Source organism: Trichophyton benhamiae, assembly GCF_000151125.1.
Source record: "Trichophyton benhamiae CBS 112371 chromosome Unknown contig01190.0, whole genome shotgun sequence".
NCBI lineage: Eukaryota > Fungi > Ascomycota > Eurotiomycetes > Onygenales > Arthrodermataceae > Trichophyton > Trichophyton benhamiae.
The window spans coordinates 6,155-20,980 of NW_003315072.1; the positions used below are offsets into that span (position 1 = coordinate 6,155).

Below are 14,826 nucleotides of genomic sequence, written 5' to 3' on the forward strand. Positions count from 1 at the left end.
GATTTGGCAAACGGAATACAGTGTATTAGTAATCACCAAAATCATATCACGTGATATGCGGCTCAAGATGACATTATGTAATGAATGCACCCCCTGAAACCGGGGAAGTTCGGTGCGCTTCAACATCTTCCAATGACATTGAGATTCAAAGGAGTGTCGGTAATACCAGTCCTAGGGGCTTTTTCTACAGTCTGACTATTTTTGTTTGCTCACTGTAATATACGTCATCTACTTGATGAAATTGAAGAACCATCAACTCCTCCTACCATAGTTTTAAAGCATCTAGATGATGATCTATTGAGCCCCTCTGATACCCAGCGCCTCACTCAGCGAGAAATCAAATATGTTACCAAGAAGGTCCTTAAAGCATCTCTGCATTTCATGAGGAAGACTTTGTACACACAAGTAAATTGGATAAATTCCCTACTCTATCTGTACTTTGCTGATATTCCGAGATGAAAATATTAAGCCTAGCAACGTGTTGGTGAATTACAAGCAGATGGACAGCGAAGGCAGCCGGTTTACATATGTCCAGTTGGCTGATTTCGGAAGTACTATTCACAAAGACTCTAGCGATGCAAGAAATGAAGATCCCATTGGGACACCAATTTTTGGAAGTCTAGAAGCTCATCTACGATGAGATAGATCTGGTCTTTCGGGATACTGGTGGGCCCAAATACTACATCAACCATTTAAATGGCAAACTTCTTCCCAGATTATTAGCCTTCTATACATTCAAACCCGGCGTCCCTGTCGGCCATGACGAGTATGAACCCAATATACTCGCTAAACATTACAGATGCTTTGGCCCGTTCCCAGTTTTCCATGAAGAGATCGCTGCTGAACCAAGGCTAGCTATTCTGATGTGGATTATGAATATACCCCTATCTGACTACTCTGCGAGGGATCTGCCAGGAGGATAAGCAGTTTGTTCTGAGAATGATGAAGCTTGATCCACGAGATAGGCCGACAGCGCATCAACTCTTGGGAGATGAATGGTTCCACCAATCTTGAGGGAGAAAGAGGCAATTTTATATATACTGTTCTATAAATTCCTCCTAGGGTCTATTTTAAGGTATATTTCGCTACCTTACTTATAGATTTGTGCCATCCCTTGCCCTTACCTGCTATTGTGGCTGCAAGGCGGTTTGGCTGATATTACCCGATGGAAGGACAAAAGGGAACAACGAGCCAAACCTTCCAACCACCTAGCACAGAAAGGCAGAAATGGCACCGAATAAGAAGAAGCCAACGCGGAACAGAAGGAGTGGAGGGGGTGGGAGGGGAGAGACAACCCTCATCCTTCAACTTCAGGCCAACATGTGCTGGGGTAGAGTTCGTTATTTTCCGCCCGGCGGTTACACATCACATGGTAGGGAAGGGAAAGATTGTCGGAAGGGATGAATTTTTCCCGAGTCAGATCTGTGCCGGGCCCAAGATGCATTGGCGAGTTAACTTACGCTCGTCGGCATGCGTTGTTTGTTGACCTGGTTTGGTTATTAATCAGGGAAATATATATTGGGACGGGAAGAAATTTGTTTTTGGAATTTGCATTTTGCATAAGGTCTGCATTTCTTTCTCCCTCGAGCGTCCATTTTAAGATAGTGAGTGATGTGATCTTTTTTCCCAGAGAGTCGTCATCATTGAATCGTAAGTCATAAAGCGTAAGGTAAGATATGGAGAAGTTCCAGTTCTAAGGAAACAAGGCAAGTAAGTAAACGAGCAAGAAAAGTCAGAGTAAATAAGATAAGATGTCCACCGAAGGAAGGCAAGAAATAGAATTGAGTGAGTAGAATTATTCCAGAGATTGACTTGAAAAAAATAGAAGAACAAAGCGAAAGGGCACCTCCACGCCTGAGAGCATTGCGGCTTTTTGCTTGGAGGGGAAAACATAAGCGGAGTTCTATAGAGATGGAGACGGGGAGGGGAAAAACAGGCATGATAAGGAGTAGTCGTAAATGGTCATTCAGTCATAATTCATTTGTCGTTAATAGTTTTTTTGGGTGGTCATCACAGCTGGAAATCATCAGGGGGAATGCCGCGTATCCGGTCCGAACATCATCGATACAAGGCAAGAAGCGGTAGTAAAGGAAAGCGTAAAGGCGAAGTTTTTGCGAATTAACCAGATGTCTGCCATCAAGGTAGGCCTGTGGAGTGTGTATTGGTGTGTGTGGTTCGTTCTTAGTCGTGTAACGGTGTGAAGAAGTGTGATGGACATGCGGCATGGATGGACTCGGAAATATGTGATAAGCCCGCTGATTCGTTCATTTTCATTTTCATTTTTTCTTTTGCAACTCCCCCCGGGGGCAGAGTACAAGGATTGCAGGATGGTATGTATAGTACGCATGACGTAGTTTATATGATAGGTAGATTCGTTGGACGGTTGGAGCTGGAGCCGAGTTAGATTTCGTTTGGGCTCATGCAGGGCAGCGGGAGGCTGGATGCCACCCCCTGACGGTCCGGATGTATGGGCATAACCTTACCTCAAAGTCGATCCTCTTATCTCCATTTTCTCTCGTAGCTTTCGGGGCTGCTGCCTCCGCTCCGGCTGCCGCCGCTGCTGGTCGTGGATGTGTCGGTGTCATCTGAGTATCGTGGTCTTCGGTCCTTGCCAATGGCCACGGGTATGCCCTGGACGACGCCGCCGTGGTCATGGCCGGCAGGGTACATGCCGTCGTTGACGGAGAAGTTCCTGCAGATCAGATAAGCTCGCATGGCAGCCTTTTCGCGGGCCAGGAGTTCGGTCTGGCAGACTTCATCGGTCTGGTATTCGCGGTTATTGACCCGGACGACGCAGGTGTATCCTGCGCCGGAGCCACTGTTTACTTGTTCGTAAAGGGGCTCTGGCCAACGACGACGGCGACAAAGACCTGCAAGGAACAGAACACATGTTATTGGCTGGTCTGGTATGTTTGGTTTGGGAGGGCTGAGTTGGCAAATTGTCTTGTTTCGAGAAGAATGGAGGAAAGGAAAAGAAAAGAAAGGGGTAGACGATATTGATAGAGCAGGTTAGGTAGTCAGGTAGGTAGGTAGGGAGGTGATTTAGACGTCCGGGGAAAAGTCTATCGTGAAGCCACAGGGTGACACAGCGTTGATCAATTCCAGCATTGGGCTGGGGGCCAGGAGTATAACATAGCCGGTACAAGACACAAGGATAGACTAGGGGGGTATGTATGTTATTAGAGAAAACAAGCAGGTATCAGGCATCAAGACGAAGAGGTTATTTTTCTTTCTTTTTGCAAAAGTAACGGGTCCATTACTACAGAGAGACAATTGGACAATGGATCTGGATTCTGGAATATCCAGCCCGAGAGAAAGAAACCAAGGTGCCAAATTCTCCTGCCAAACGGCCATCACCAAATAGGGGGAAGGGAGCAGAAGCATTGGTGTCCAAGGGGGAAGAGTAGACGGCAATTGATTGGGTAGCAAGCCATGCCTGTATGATACGAACGGGGTGCGTAGGATGAATTGGGTTGGTTCAGAGCCTGTCAGGGGGAGGGATAAGGGGGGAAGAGGAGGAGGAGGAGGAGGTCAAACATACTCGCTAGATAGAGGATGTAGTACATCTCGAGACCCAATAGCCGATGTACCCCCTTGAAACGTAAAAAAACACACCACCAGAATTGGAATTAAGCTTGGGATTGGGTATCGTAGGGCAAAGCAAGGCAAACCCGTCAAGCCTCCTCAGGCAGGAATACAGCTTCAGCAAGTTAATTAGATGTTTCTTGTTTCTTCAGCCCAGCCCCAGCCCAGATGGACGGTTAGAAGCCCGACTCTCCCAGTCTCACGCACGCACAAAAATACGGCTGTTCAACCCGACCAGGAGCAAGAGTATGCTTTTTCTTTTCTTTTCTCGACGGAAGCAACGGACGGACGAAAAACAAGAGCTTCTTGTGGTGGTGGTGGTGGTGGTAGTGATAGTGATTGTGATTGATGCCCAACAGAAACAGGAGTCGGCTAGTAGTAGTACACGGGCATTTGAAAAACAAAGACGAGGCTGTTTTTTCTTTGCGGAGGAAAAAAGTCAGGTAGAAATAGCCACGGGGAACGGGACGGAGGAATTGGCAAACGAACTAAGAGAGACGCAGGAGGAGGGAAGGGAAGCGGAGGTTGTTAATAACGTTAAAGGGGGGAGGGTCAGGGAGGGCAAGGTTGTGTGCTATGTAAAGTAGTTAATGGGATAGAAGAAGGGTGAAGGGGATGTCTACGGGATACAAAAAGGACGGCGGTTTCTCTTATCTAACGGTAAAAAGCAAGAAAGAGGAGAGGAACCATTCTAGACGGGCCAGGTCAGAGGAGAGTCAATCGGGAGTATTTTAGCTAGTTCGTTACCTTGTGTATGTGTGAAGGTATGGGGGAGAGACAGCCGGCCGTGCAAAAACAAAAAGGAGAGATAAGAAAGACGCCTTGCCTTGCCTTTCCTTGTCTTGCAAAAAGAGATGATGGCGAAAGGGAGAAACGGGTGGGGCTATGATGCTGATGATGCTGATGATGCTTCTGATGATGATGATGGAGGAGAGAATATGAAATGGTTATTCGCATGTATGGAATAACCGCGAGATATCCCTGGAACAAAACAAGCTGGCCTGGCCTGACGTTGACGTGATGTTGATACCTCAATGCTCGCTCTCCAACGGCATCACCATCACCAACCGCCATTAGTTACCAGCAGCCATCTCCATGGCCAGAGAGAGAGCCTCGAGTCCTCCGTCTCCTCACATACATACTTTCCGCGATTCTTGCTTTTTCCCCCTAACTCTTCCTCCCACTTGGGTTTTTCCTCGACCGGTTGATGTGTTGGCAGGTTTCCTCGCCAGTGAAGTTGCTAAAGGGGGGGAAGATGGGCCCAGACAGGATCAAAGATCGAGAACCGGAAACCCTTCAGCATCCACACCCTGGTCTCGGGCGGACGAATCAGCGGGCGTGCAGCTGCGTCGATCGAGAGAGGGCTATGGGGGCGGTTCTCCGTTGCCAGGCCAGGGATTAGTTATTTGGCGCTGCGCTGGGCTGCGCTGTCGAAAAAGGGACAGACAGGCTTGACGCTGCTTGTCCTTGCATGAGGGTTTGTGATATGCACGTCTTGTACCTAGTTATGCAAGAGGCGATGCATTACGAGGAGATGTGGTCGTGAACATGATCATGATCGTGATCCATGGCGTGAGTGAGTATGTACATACGTGGAGGTGAGGTGAGGTGAGAACCGGTTAGTTAATTGACGCTGGCAGGCGATTAACCGAGGGCGCATCGCATGGGGGGCGACGATTGACAGTGGTGAAGGCGAAAGAGACTGCAGACCCAAGACAAGACAAGACAAGACCTGGGCTGGTGGATAAGGCCGAGTTTGAAGATGTTGAAGTTATCGACAGGGATGGGCGTCCTTATCCTGGGCCGTTGAAGGCGAGCGAGCATACTTACAGTTGGCTTGCTTGTATATGTATGTAAGGATATGTGTGTGTGTGTATGTCAAGGTCGACTCGACTCCACTGCTGAACCTGACTTGCTTGACTGCAGCTGCAATGCACGTAATAGCTAGTCTGGAGGCGGAGATGGAGATGGAGATGCGCTGGCAGATGGAGACTTTTTTTGCCTTATACTTTCTTACTGTCTACTTGGTGCCATCGAGCCGTTAGTTAGCAGGTAACTAATGGTGGTGGTTATTAATAGGGGTTGATATTCGCGCAACCATCATCCGAGGAAGCCAAGTCAAAGAAGCTAGAGAGAGATGAATGGCTGGTTGGGAGTGGAAGTGGAAGTGGAAGTGGGAGGCTGCGAGTTCAAGTCGAAAGGGGGTCGAGCTTATGCGTTGTCCTGAGGGTGACAGGCATCTTTGATGCAGTGATGAGTTGGCAAGCGGGAGTTTCTTGACTCTTTTTTTAACTTATTCCGAGAACTACCTTACATACATACATACATACATAGTACGGAGTAAAGTACTGCTGGGTGAGTTGTTAAGTTAGTGGAGAATAAGCATGGAAGGTTCCTACGATGGTACGATGTTTCAGAAGGTCGGTAGAGAACGAAGAATAAGAAGAAGGATAAGAAGAAGATGAAGATGGATTGCCACTGAAGAATCCAAGCAAGGGTGGACAAGCGGGAGCAGGGCAGAGCGCGTACATACAGACAGACAGACATATATCGAGCATGGATTGATTACATACAGACATGCATAACCATCGAGGGATGCAGGAAGAGGCATGCACCAAACAAGCGGAGAGCTGAATCCGTCTGGCATGCTTAGCTAGGACGGCTCTCCAGACAAAGAAGTGCTGCATGCACTTGCATCTACTAGTGTAGGTAGGTAGACAGAGGTAAGAATTAAGGGAAGAGATTAGAATTAGATGGAGATGGGATTGGCTCTGCACCATGAATGAATGGCGTCGACAGCAGCATGCGGAATGACGAAAAGAGGGTGCAGTGCCGCCAGCCGGTCTCTAGCCTCATACACCGTGTCGGCAGCCGCAGCGTCGTTGTTGATCGAGAGGGGAGAAGACCTCCATCCGAACGCAGCGTCGAGGGAGCCACTGCCACTGCTTGCATCGATGCTAGTGCTGGTGCTGGAGTTGACATTGACATGTCTGTGCTGGACACTACTGAGGCCAGCCAGGGTGTAACATGTATGATGCGAATCGACGTGTCTGTCTATACCGTCAGCTCAGCCTCAACTAGTTAGTTATAGGGGTAGATCTGCTTACTTCCCCGGCTTGTCTCGCAGGCCGCCGTGCTGCGACTGGCAGCAGTTGAGGATATATCTGGTCAAGCCCTCGCGACTGTAGAGGGCGGAAAGGGGTTCGCAGTCCGACTCGGACTCGGAGTCTGAAGTTGGGTCAGACAAGGCCTGCTGGATCAGGGGCCAGCATCCGCCGACCCAGTGACTGTAGCAGCCGTCGACGAGCTTGTTGGTTCTGCCTGAGAAGCCGCCTTCGGGAGCGTACTGGCGAGCCGAGAGCCATGATATCAGCGACGGCAGATCAATGTACCTACTATTAGTTTAGTATATATATATATATATACAATTATACAAAGTAATTAGGGATAGGGTACCTGAGCATAGTGCGAGGGTGGCCCATGATGCAGAGACATGCGACGGCGCAGTAGGTGTATGCACCATGGGCCTCTGTCCCGGGACTCCCTGAGAACCCTCCTTCATACGTTTGGCCTAGAGAAGTTAGTACATAAGACTCAAAGTAAGAGAGAGAGAGAGAGATGTACATCTAGCGAGGTACTCTGGCAGGCCGGTGGTGAAGAGGGTGAGGCCGGCCTTGCGCGCAGGAGCATCGAGTGGCAACTCCAGCGGGAGATCCAGCAGGGCAATCATTACCATAGCGCAGTACGCTCCTCTGAAGAAGTTAGAAAACTCACTTATGTGAAAGTAAGAAGAAGAAGAAGAAGAAGAAGAAGATAGACTGACCGGACATCCTGCTCGCCTCCGACGCTGACCTGAAACCCGCCGTCCGCCTGCTTGAGCTGACCCAGCCATCTCCAACTATATATTGTCAGTATAGTATAGAAATGAGTATAGAGTAGAGTGAGTAGGGAGAGTACCATGCAAGTCTGTCAATCAAGGTAAACGCCTCCTGTCCACCCACCATGGCCAGGCTGAGGGTAATGGCATACGAGGAGGCACAATGGGCCGTCTGTCCATGTCCGCCGCCAAAACCCCCTGAACCACTCTGCATCGGCGCCGCAGTAGCAACCAGCCTACCATCATCATCAACAAATACACTATATTCAATGCAAAAGAACAAAGATATCGTACCTCTCTCTAAAAAGACTGACGTCCTCCCCCAGCAGGGCCAGCCCTGTCAGCGCCCAGTAGACCATCCACGGCCTGCTCGCGTCCAGCCCGACAAAGCGCCCCGGGTACTCCCCCAGGGCATCCAGCAGGTACTCTACATGCAGTTCTCTGGCCAGCGACTGGACGCCGTGCCTGTTGAGGGGCAGGCCGGTCTCCTCGCCGCGCAGAAAGGGGATGCATCTGCCGACCACCTCTGCCTGGGAGCGGGAGGTGTCTGTCTGCAGCGAGTCGAGGAGCGGCGGCTGCGTGGCGAAGAGGGAGGGTATAGCCATCTTTTGCTTTTTCTGCTTCTTCTTCTGTTTCTTCTCGATGGTCCTTTTGGCGCTGGTTATAGACGAAGGGAAGACGACTCTTCTAGTCGGCATGGGGGGGGTATTTTATACTACTGTCATGGCGTCTCTCTATATATTATTGTATATTGTGCTGGTGTCGTTATTGTTGTGTTGGTATTGTCGTTCTTAGTAAGAAGACCAAAAGACCAACCACTACTAAGTAACTGCTAACTAACTGTCACGGCTGCGGCCCGCCAGCTGCAAGTCATCCTCGACTCTCCGGATTATCATCATTATTACGGAGTATGCTTTTGATCGTGATCTCTGATCTGATCGGCTGGGAAGAAGCAAGTCCTCGCACAGTCCTCTCTCTAGTCTCTCTTCTCTTCTCTTCTCTTCTTCGCCCCGTCGACTATTGACTATCGACCTCACCGCCGCCAAAGTAGCGGTCCTCTCTTTACTCTTTGCTCTCAACTCTTTGCCCTCGCTCTGTCTGTCTGTCTCTTTCTATGCATGTCTCTGTCTCTGGTCGTTTGCATCTGCATCCCAGCCACCTCCTCGCCCTCCCCAAACATCTTCTTCTCTAACATCTCCCTTACTGTCTATCTATCTATCTATCTATCTTCTTCTCTTACTGTCTTGCTGGGAACAAGGATGACGAGGCCGTGCATGGGACCGGGGGGTGCGTGGCCGTAGGACGTCGCCAGAGAGAAGACGGGGTAGACCAGCCACTAGTAGACTTAATAAAAGTAACTGAAGTAGTAGAGTGGCAGTAGGCCAAGGCCGTGGCAGTGGCGGGGAAGCCTTCACCGCTGCTTTGGCCTTTTAGTAGTTAGTTAGTTAGAAGTCCTTCCTCGCTCTCTTCGTGGGGGAAAAAGAGCAAGACGAAGGACAAGCAAGAGTCAAGGCGCGACGACGGCTTTTCTTCTTCTTCTTCTTCTTCTTCTTCTTCTCGCTTCTCATCCTCTTTTGCTTACTTCTTCCTCTCATCCTCCGTCAAGCAAGTTACATCGAGTGGACTGAGAGACTCCCAGCTGAGCGGCTGAGCTGGCTAACTGACGACTCACGACTCACGACTGACGACTGACGACCGACGACCGACGACCTGACGACAGACGGAGAGACCATGGCGGACGTCGAGCTGACTGCGGACGGCCTCGTTGGCCTCGACTACAGTCCCAGGGCTTACCTCTCGCATTCCTGGCCAGACGAGACAACAACAACTACTACGACAACTACTTCTTCAGCGGCAACGACAGGGACCAGTGCAACGGCGACAACGGCCTTCGATGCTGCTGCTGACCCGGGGCTCATGACGGAGTGGCACTTCCAACGTCTCCAGCCTCACCTCCAGTTCCACCACCAGCATCAACAACATCAACATCAACATCAACATCACCAGCAGCATCACCAGAGTCAACCGGACTACTCTTCTTATACCACGATGCCGCTGCAGTCGCCCATAGGACTGCCCATGCTGCCAGTCACAGACACAGAGGTCCATCACCATCATCATTTAGACACCACTACCACTACTAGTATGATGGATGGCTCTTATATCCCCTTATCCACCCCAGTCGACATGGTCCCCTTCACCTGGCATGACTTCCACGCTGAACTCGGTGCTTTCCCCCTCGACGGCACCGCTGCTGCTGCTGTCACTACTGCGGCGACCATGAGTGGGACTTACCAGGCAGAGACCGGAAGTTCCCCCGTCGACAGCTACCTCGAGGTCCGCTCTCTCACCAGCGCCAGCAGCGACAACGGATGGACGGCCATAGACAGAGCTCACTCCATAGACTCTTCGTCTTTCCATGACCACCACAGTCATCAGCAGCAGCAGCACCATCCCATCTTCATCAACCCCAGCCAGACCCTGCACAACCGCAGCCTGTCAGAGTCTTCCTTCTCAGACCACCACTCCCTCCACTCCCGCAACTCCTTTGGCTCCTTTGTCGATGTCTCCCTCTCGCCACACATGCACTCCCCGGGCTCGGAGTCGGCGCTAGACTTCGACTACGGCCTCCCTTTACCCCGTCGTGTATCATGCGATCTCGTCTCCCATGGCTCCATCTCCCCGACTGCTGTCAGTCCCATCGCCATGGTCAGACCCATGCCCGTCATCACCACAAAGAAGCAGAATGCTTCTTCCTCTTCGCCGCCTTCACGGTCGCCCAAGGCATCCTCTGTCTCTGGATCTGGATCGGGTGCTCATGTCTCGGCTGCTGGATCGCCGCCCAGCAGAAAGCCGTCGCGTAAGAGTCCTATTGCGGCCAAGAATGCAGAGACCAAGGTCCGCAAGCAGAGCACCGGTGGTAAAGACGGCAGTGGCAACGGCGAGAAGAAGATCGGTAAGCGGAAGGGCCCGCTCCGGCCTGACCAGCGGAAACAGGCCAGCGAGATCCGCAAACTCAGAGCCTGTCTCCGCTGCAAGTTTCTCAAGAAGACGGTAAGTCTCTCTATTTCTTTATCTTTATGATCTTCACTAATATAATTCCTGTAGTGCGACAAAGGAGAGCCGTGTACGGGCTGCCAGCCATCGCATGCCCGGCTCTGGCAGGTCCCCTGCACCCGCATCGACATCAAAGAGATCGGCTACTTCATGAAAGACTGGAAGGCCGACTACGAGCGTCATGTGACCCTGGGCTTCTCCGTCGGCAACATCACCGGCTTCTCCGACCAGGAACGCACCCTCTTCATCACCCACGGCTACGGCCAGGTGCTTCCAGTCAAGGCCCGCGAGGTCTACGTCCACGATGAAGAGTGCTTCAACCTCGACTGGGTCGAGACCATGAGCCGCCCGGCAAACCACTACGACCTCAAGACCGCCAAGCTCTCTGCTGGCATGGAAGGCATCTCCACCGCCATGCTCTCGGACTACCTCGACCGCCACATCGACGGCAACGGCAGCTACGAAGGATTCGTCGACGAGTACTTCGCCGGCACCCCTTTTCTCACCCAGATGCTCAAGACCGCCTACCGCTTCTACTTCCGCACCAAGCTGCCCGTCATCCGCAAGGCCCTCAAGCTCACCCTCGCCTACAACCTCACCATGCACGTCACCATGGTCGAGGGGCTAGGCGAGCTCGAAGAAGAAGCCTTCTCGGGCAAAGTAGAGGACTCCGACAGCCACTACAGAGGCAAAGTCATGGCTCCCGTCATGATAAACTTCCAGGTCAAGTGTGCCATGGCAAACATGTGGCGCGAGCTCCAAAAGGACGTCCTCGAGGAACTCTCCGCCCTCTACTCCAGCGTCTACAGCGGCGAGAAGCTCAAGAACTGGCCCATCATCTTCATGCTCGCCACCATCCTGCTCGCCGTCTGGGAGGAAATGCAGTTCGACTGCCACTACCGCGTCCAGGACCCCGTCGCCGTCTCCAAATTCTGCAACGACATGGAGTCCATCCCCGTCGGTGTCATCGTAGGCTTGTTCCAGGCCATCTCGCAGAAGCTGCCTGCCTTCACCGACTGGGACACCGCGCAGCACCAGCAGATCTTCAACTTCAACTCGGATGTCTGTGCCGCCATGACAGAGGTCCGTGGCCATGTACGGCAGTACGAGTCCTATCTGCGCAGCCGCAACGAGACATCTGTCTTTGACCGGGAGGACTTCGACTGCCTCTCGAACAAATTCGTCAGTCGGCTGGTGATACGTGCAAATTGACTAGCCGACTCTGACGACCGGGGCCCGCGCGATAAGCGCGAGCGACGCCGGAAATGGGGCTGGGTCGGCGAGCGGCCCCCCGCGAGAGTGAAAAAGATGAAACTTGCCGACCTCGAGATGCGCAGGGGTGTTCTCGTCTCGTAACATTTCCGCATTTGCACCAAACTTGTCTTAACCATTGATCGATTTTACGGATGATGATGATGAACGAAAGTCCTGTTTTAATGATGATCATGATGATGAACCGTCTTGCGTTCCGTTGCATCCCTATCCCTATACCACTGTTGACCGTTTCCCAGCCAGTCATCTACCTGCCCATCCACAAACTATCTAAGATGAGAAGTTACTTCTCATCACGCATTACGTGTTACGATTTAATCCGTCATTCTTTTTACGACCCTCATTATGTCTGTCTATTTCTAACCCATGTTGCAAGTCCAGTTTTTCTATCTACCCCCATTACCTCACGGGATATATGTGTACTGTTATCGTTATCTTTAGTCCTTGTTGCTGTTTGTTGGCGATTTGGTTGTTTTTTTTTCGTTTCCTTTTTTTTTTTTTTTTCTGTTTCTTTGCTTTCCTACTTGTTTCCCTTTCACTCCCCGTCGCCTTCGCCTCTGCCGTGTTCAGGCTAGACGGGTCGAGTTGAACCCCATACACCACACTCCGAGTTTCCACCTTTTAATCCTTCTTCTTCTTCTTCGCCTTCCTGTGTTTTTTGACTATTGGTTTTTACTGTTTGCGTTCAGTTTGATTCCCGACTGACGAAGAGATGAGAAAACAAAAAATTTGGTCCTGCGAGAGAATGCGGATCGACGAATGATCTGATTACTTATCCTTACCTACTTATGATCTGAGATGAAGATGAAAGAAAGAAGAATTGCTTTATCTTTTTTTTATTTGGAGTTATTTAATAATTTAAATCATCTTGCTATGGATAACTATCTATATCTACTTGGTGATGTATTTACGCAGCTCTTACATACCTGACCTTCCCTCCTTGTCTTACTCTCTCGCTTCCCTAGCATACTGCATCTCGGGTCCTAGCTATATCTGCATCAATCAATTGTTTAATTCCTTCACTTCGTCTACATCTACGTCACTTCACTTCACTTCGCTTGCTGCGTCTTCCTGCTGCGCCTTCAAGGTCGGGTTGATGCCTGCCACGTGACCTCTACGTCATCTGCCGAGGCTGAAGCCTGGCCGGTGGCTTGTTCCGCTGACTCATCACTGCTCGACATCTGATTGGTTCTCGTACCTTCCAGCAGCTTCTGCCTCCCTGGCTTCCGCTTTCGGCCTTAGCGCGGGCAGTCACCGCCCCTCTCCGCAAAGGCGCAGCCGCCCTATAAAAGGCCCGCCCGCCGCCTGCCATGACTCCCTTTCTTCCTCTTCCTTACAACCCCATCAAGCATCAGGCATCAGGCCACTTCTCGACAGCAAACTCCCCAGTGCCATCACCCCGCCGCGCCAGCCATCATATACTTGTACCCTCCCTTGCTCTCGTTACAACACATAGACGTCCATCACCATGCAAATTTTCGTCAAGACACGTAAGTTGAACCAGACAGATAACAGTGCTGTGAGGAAGAAGGTCGAGTGCTAACGGCTTGCAGTCACCGGAAAGACTATCACCCTCGAGGTGGAGTCCAGCGACACTATTGACAACGTCAAGACCAAGATCCAGGACAAAGAGGGCATCCCACCAGACCAGCAGCGCCTGATCTTCGCAGGAAAACAACTCGAGGACGGCCGCACCCTCTCCGACTACAACATCCAGAAGGAGAGCACCCTGCACCTCGTCCTTCGTCTCCGCGGTGGCATGCAAATCTGTAAGTTTTACGCAATTTTACCCCTCGCCACCCACCACCCACCAACCAACCAGAAACAACAACTAACACCATTTCCCAACCAGTCGTGAAAACTCTGACCGGCAAGACCATCACTCTTGAGGTCGAATCCAGCGACACCATCGACAACGTCAAGACCAAGATCCAGGACAAAGAAGGCATCCCACCAGACCAGCAGCGCCTGATCTTTGCAGGAAAACAGCTCGAGGACGGCCGGACCCTCTCGGACTACAACATCCAAAAGGAATCAACTCTCCACCTTGTCCTGCGTCTGCGTGGAGGCATGCAGATCTTCGTCAAGACGCTTACGGGCAAAACCATCACGCTCGAGGTCGAGTCCAGCGACACGATAGATAACGTCAAGACAAAGATCCAGGACAAGGAAGGTATTCCGCCAGACCAGCAGCGTCTCATCTTTGCTGGAAAACAGCTCGAGGACGGCCGGACGCTGTCCGATTACAACATCCAGAAGGAGAGCACGTTGCATTTGGTGCTGCGGTTGCGAGGCGGTAACTAGATGGATGGGTGTTCGACGACGGGTGTTTGTTACGACCTTTTCTTTTAACTTCTTGGGATGAGATGCTGTTTTTCTTCACCACTTTTAACTACACCGGTTTCTTTAACTATGGCGTTGGGGGAACGGATGATGATGCTTTTACCTAAACTCTCTTGCTCGACTGATTCTGGGACTGGCACGTCCGTTCTTTTTTTTACGCTTCCTAAAGTACTTCTAGATAAATCTAGTTTACTCCCCTAAACACACCTCAATAAAGCTCTTTTGAAGCATTTGTTTTGTTGTTACTGTTGTAGTGCAGTGCGTAGACATGTCCTGGTAGAACTTGCTCTGGAGGAAGAATGGCTAGTTATCGATAAGGGCGGATGGATCGAGGAAGGCTCCATGGTTCGGAACATCTGGCCGGTACCTTAAATGCTAGGTAGGTTGCTTTCAATACTCTATTCTAAACCTACAACGTATTCTATAGTCAGTCCTTCAAATCTCAAATCCATCTTCAGAACTTTCAAACCATTCAACCCTTCCTCCTATCTATATCACTCTATTCAACTCTCTCACCCTCTAAATCAACGTCCAACATCCTAACGATCTCCCTGCTCCTTGCCCTTCTGGGGTCCTTTGCAGCCTAGATATGCAGTCGTTTGGCCGGAATGAATATACCCTGTCTCAATCTAGGCAGCAACACCCCCCCTGGCTGGCCCTTCTCGTTCAATTGGCCGATACACCTGTACGGC

The 14,826-nt window shown here is 50.8% G+C and overlaps 6 protein-coding genes across 6 annotated transcripts; 3 read left to right on the forward strand and 3 right to left on the reverse strand.

The window, feature by feature from the left end:
• Positions 1 to 623: 623 nt before the first annotated feature.
• On the forward strand, positions 624 to 923 carry ARB_03726 (uncharacterized protein; the record flags this gene model as incomplete). The annotated part of the gene is made up of 1 exon (XM_003009978.1): positions 624 to 923. A coding segment is annotated over one exon (300 nt), but the record flags the coding sequence as incomplete, so codon positions are not given.
• Positions 924 to 2,499: 1,576 nt separating this feature from the next.
• ARB_03727 (uncharacterized protein) lies at positions 2,500 to 2,670 on the reverse strand (the record flags this gene model as incomplete). Its single annotated transcript, XM_003009979.1, has 1 exon — positions 2,500 to 2,670. One exon carries the CDS (start codon positions 2,668 to 2,670, stop codon positions 2,500 to 2,502), a length of 171 nt encoding a protein of 56 aa, XP_003010025.1.
• A 3,664-nt stretch (positions 2,671 to 6,334) lies between these two features.
• Positions 6,335 to 8,160, reverse strand: ARB_03728 (Rab geranylgeranyltransferase, beta subunit; the record flags this gene model as incomplete). Its single annotated transcript, XM_003009980.1, has 5 exons — positions 6,335 to 6,587; positions 6,693 to 6,980; positions 7,173 to 7,483; positions 7,587 to 7,722; positions 7,757 to 8,160. The coding sequence occupies 5 exons, from the start codon at positions 8,158 to 8,160 to the stop codon at positions 6,335 to 6,337; spliced, it is 1,392 nt and encodes a 463-aa protein (XP_003010026.1).
• Positions 8,161 to 8,907: 747 nt separating this feature from the next.
• ARB_03729 (uncharacterized protein) lies at positions 8,908 to 9,057 on the reverse strand (the record flags this gene model as incomplete). The annotated part of the gene is made up of 1 exon (XM_003009981.1): positions 8,908 to 9,057. The coding sequence occupies one exon, from the start codon at positions 9,055 to 9,057 to the stop codon at positions 8,908 to 8,910; it is 150 nt and encodes a 49-aa protein (XP_003010027.1).
• A 136-nt stretch (positions 9,058 to 9,193) lies between these two features.
• On the forward strand, positions 9,194 to 11,731 carry ARB_03730 (uncharacterized protein; the record flags this gene model as incomplete). The annotated part of the gene is made up of 2 exons (XM_003009982.1): positions 9,194 to 10,516; positions 10,571 to 11,731. 2 exons carry the CDS (start codon positions 9,194 to 9,196, stop codon positions 11,729 to 11,731), a joined length of 2,484 nt encoding a protein of 827 aa, XP_003010028.1.
• Positions 11,732 to 13,259: 1,528 nt separating this feature from the next.
• Positions 13,260 to 14,095, forward strand: ARB_03731 (polyubiquitin UbiD/Ubi4, putative; the record flags this gene model as incomplete). Its single annotated transcript, XM_003009983.1, has 3 exons — positions 13,260 to 13,281; positions 13,345 to 13,560; positions 13,644 to 14,095. 3 exons carry the CDS (start codon positions 13,260 to 13,262, stop codon positions 14,093 to 14,095), a joined length of 690 nt encoding a protein of 229 aa, XP_003010029.1.
• Between the last annotated feature and the right edge of the window lie 731 nt (positions 14,096 to 14,826).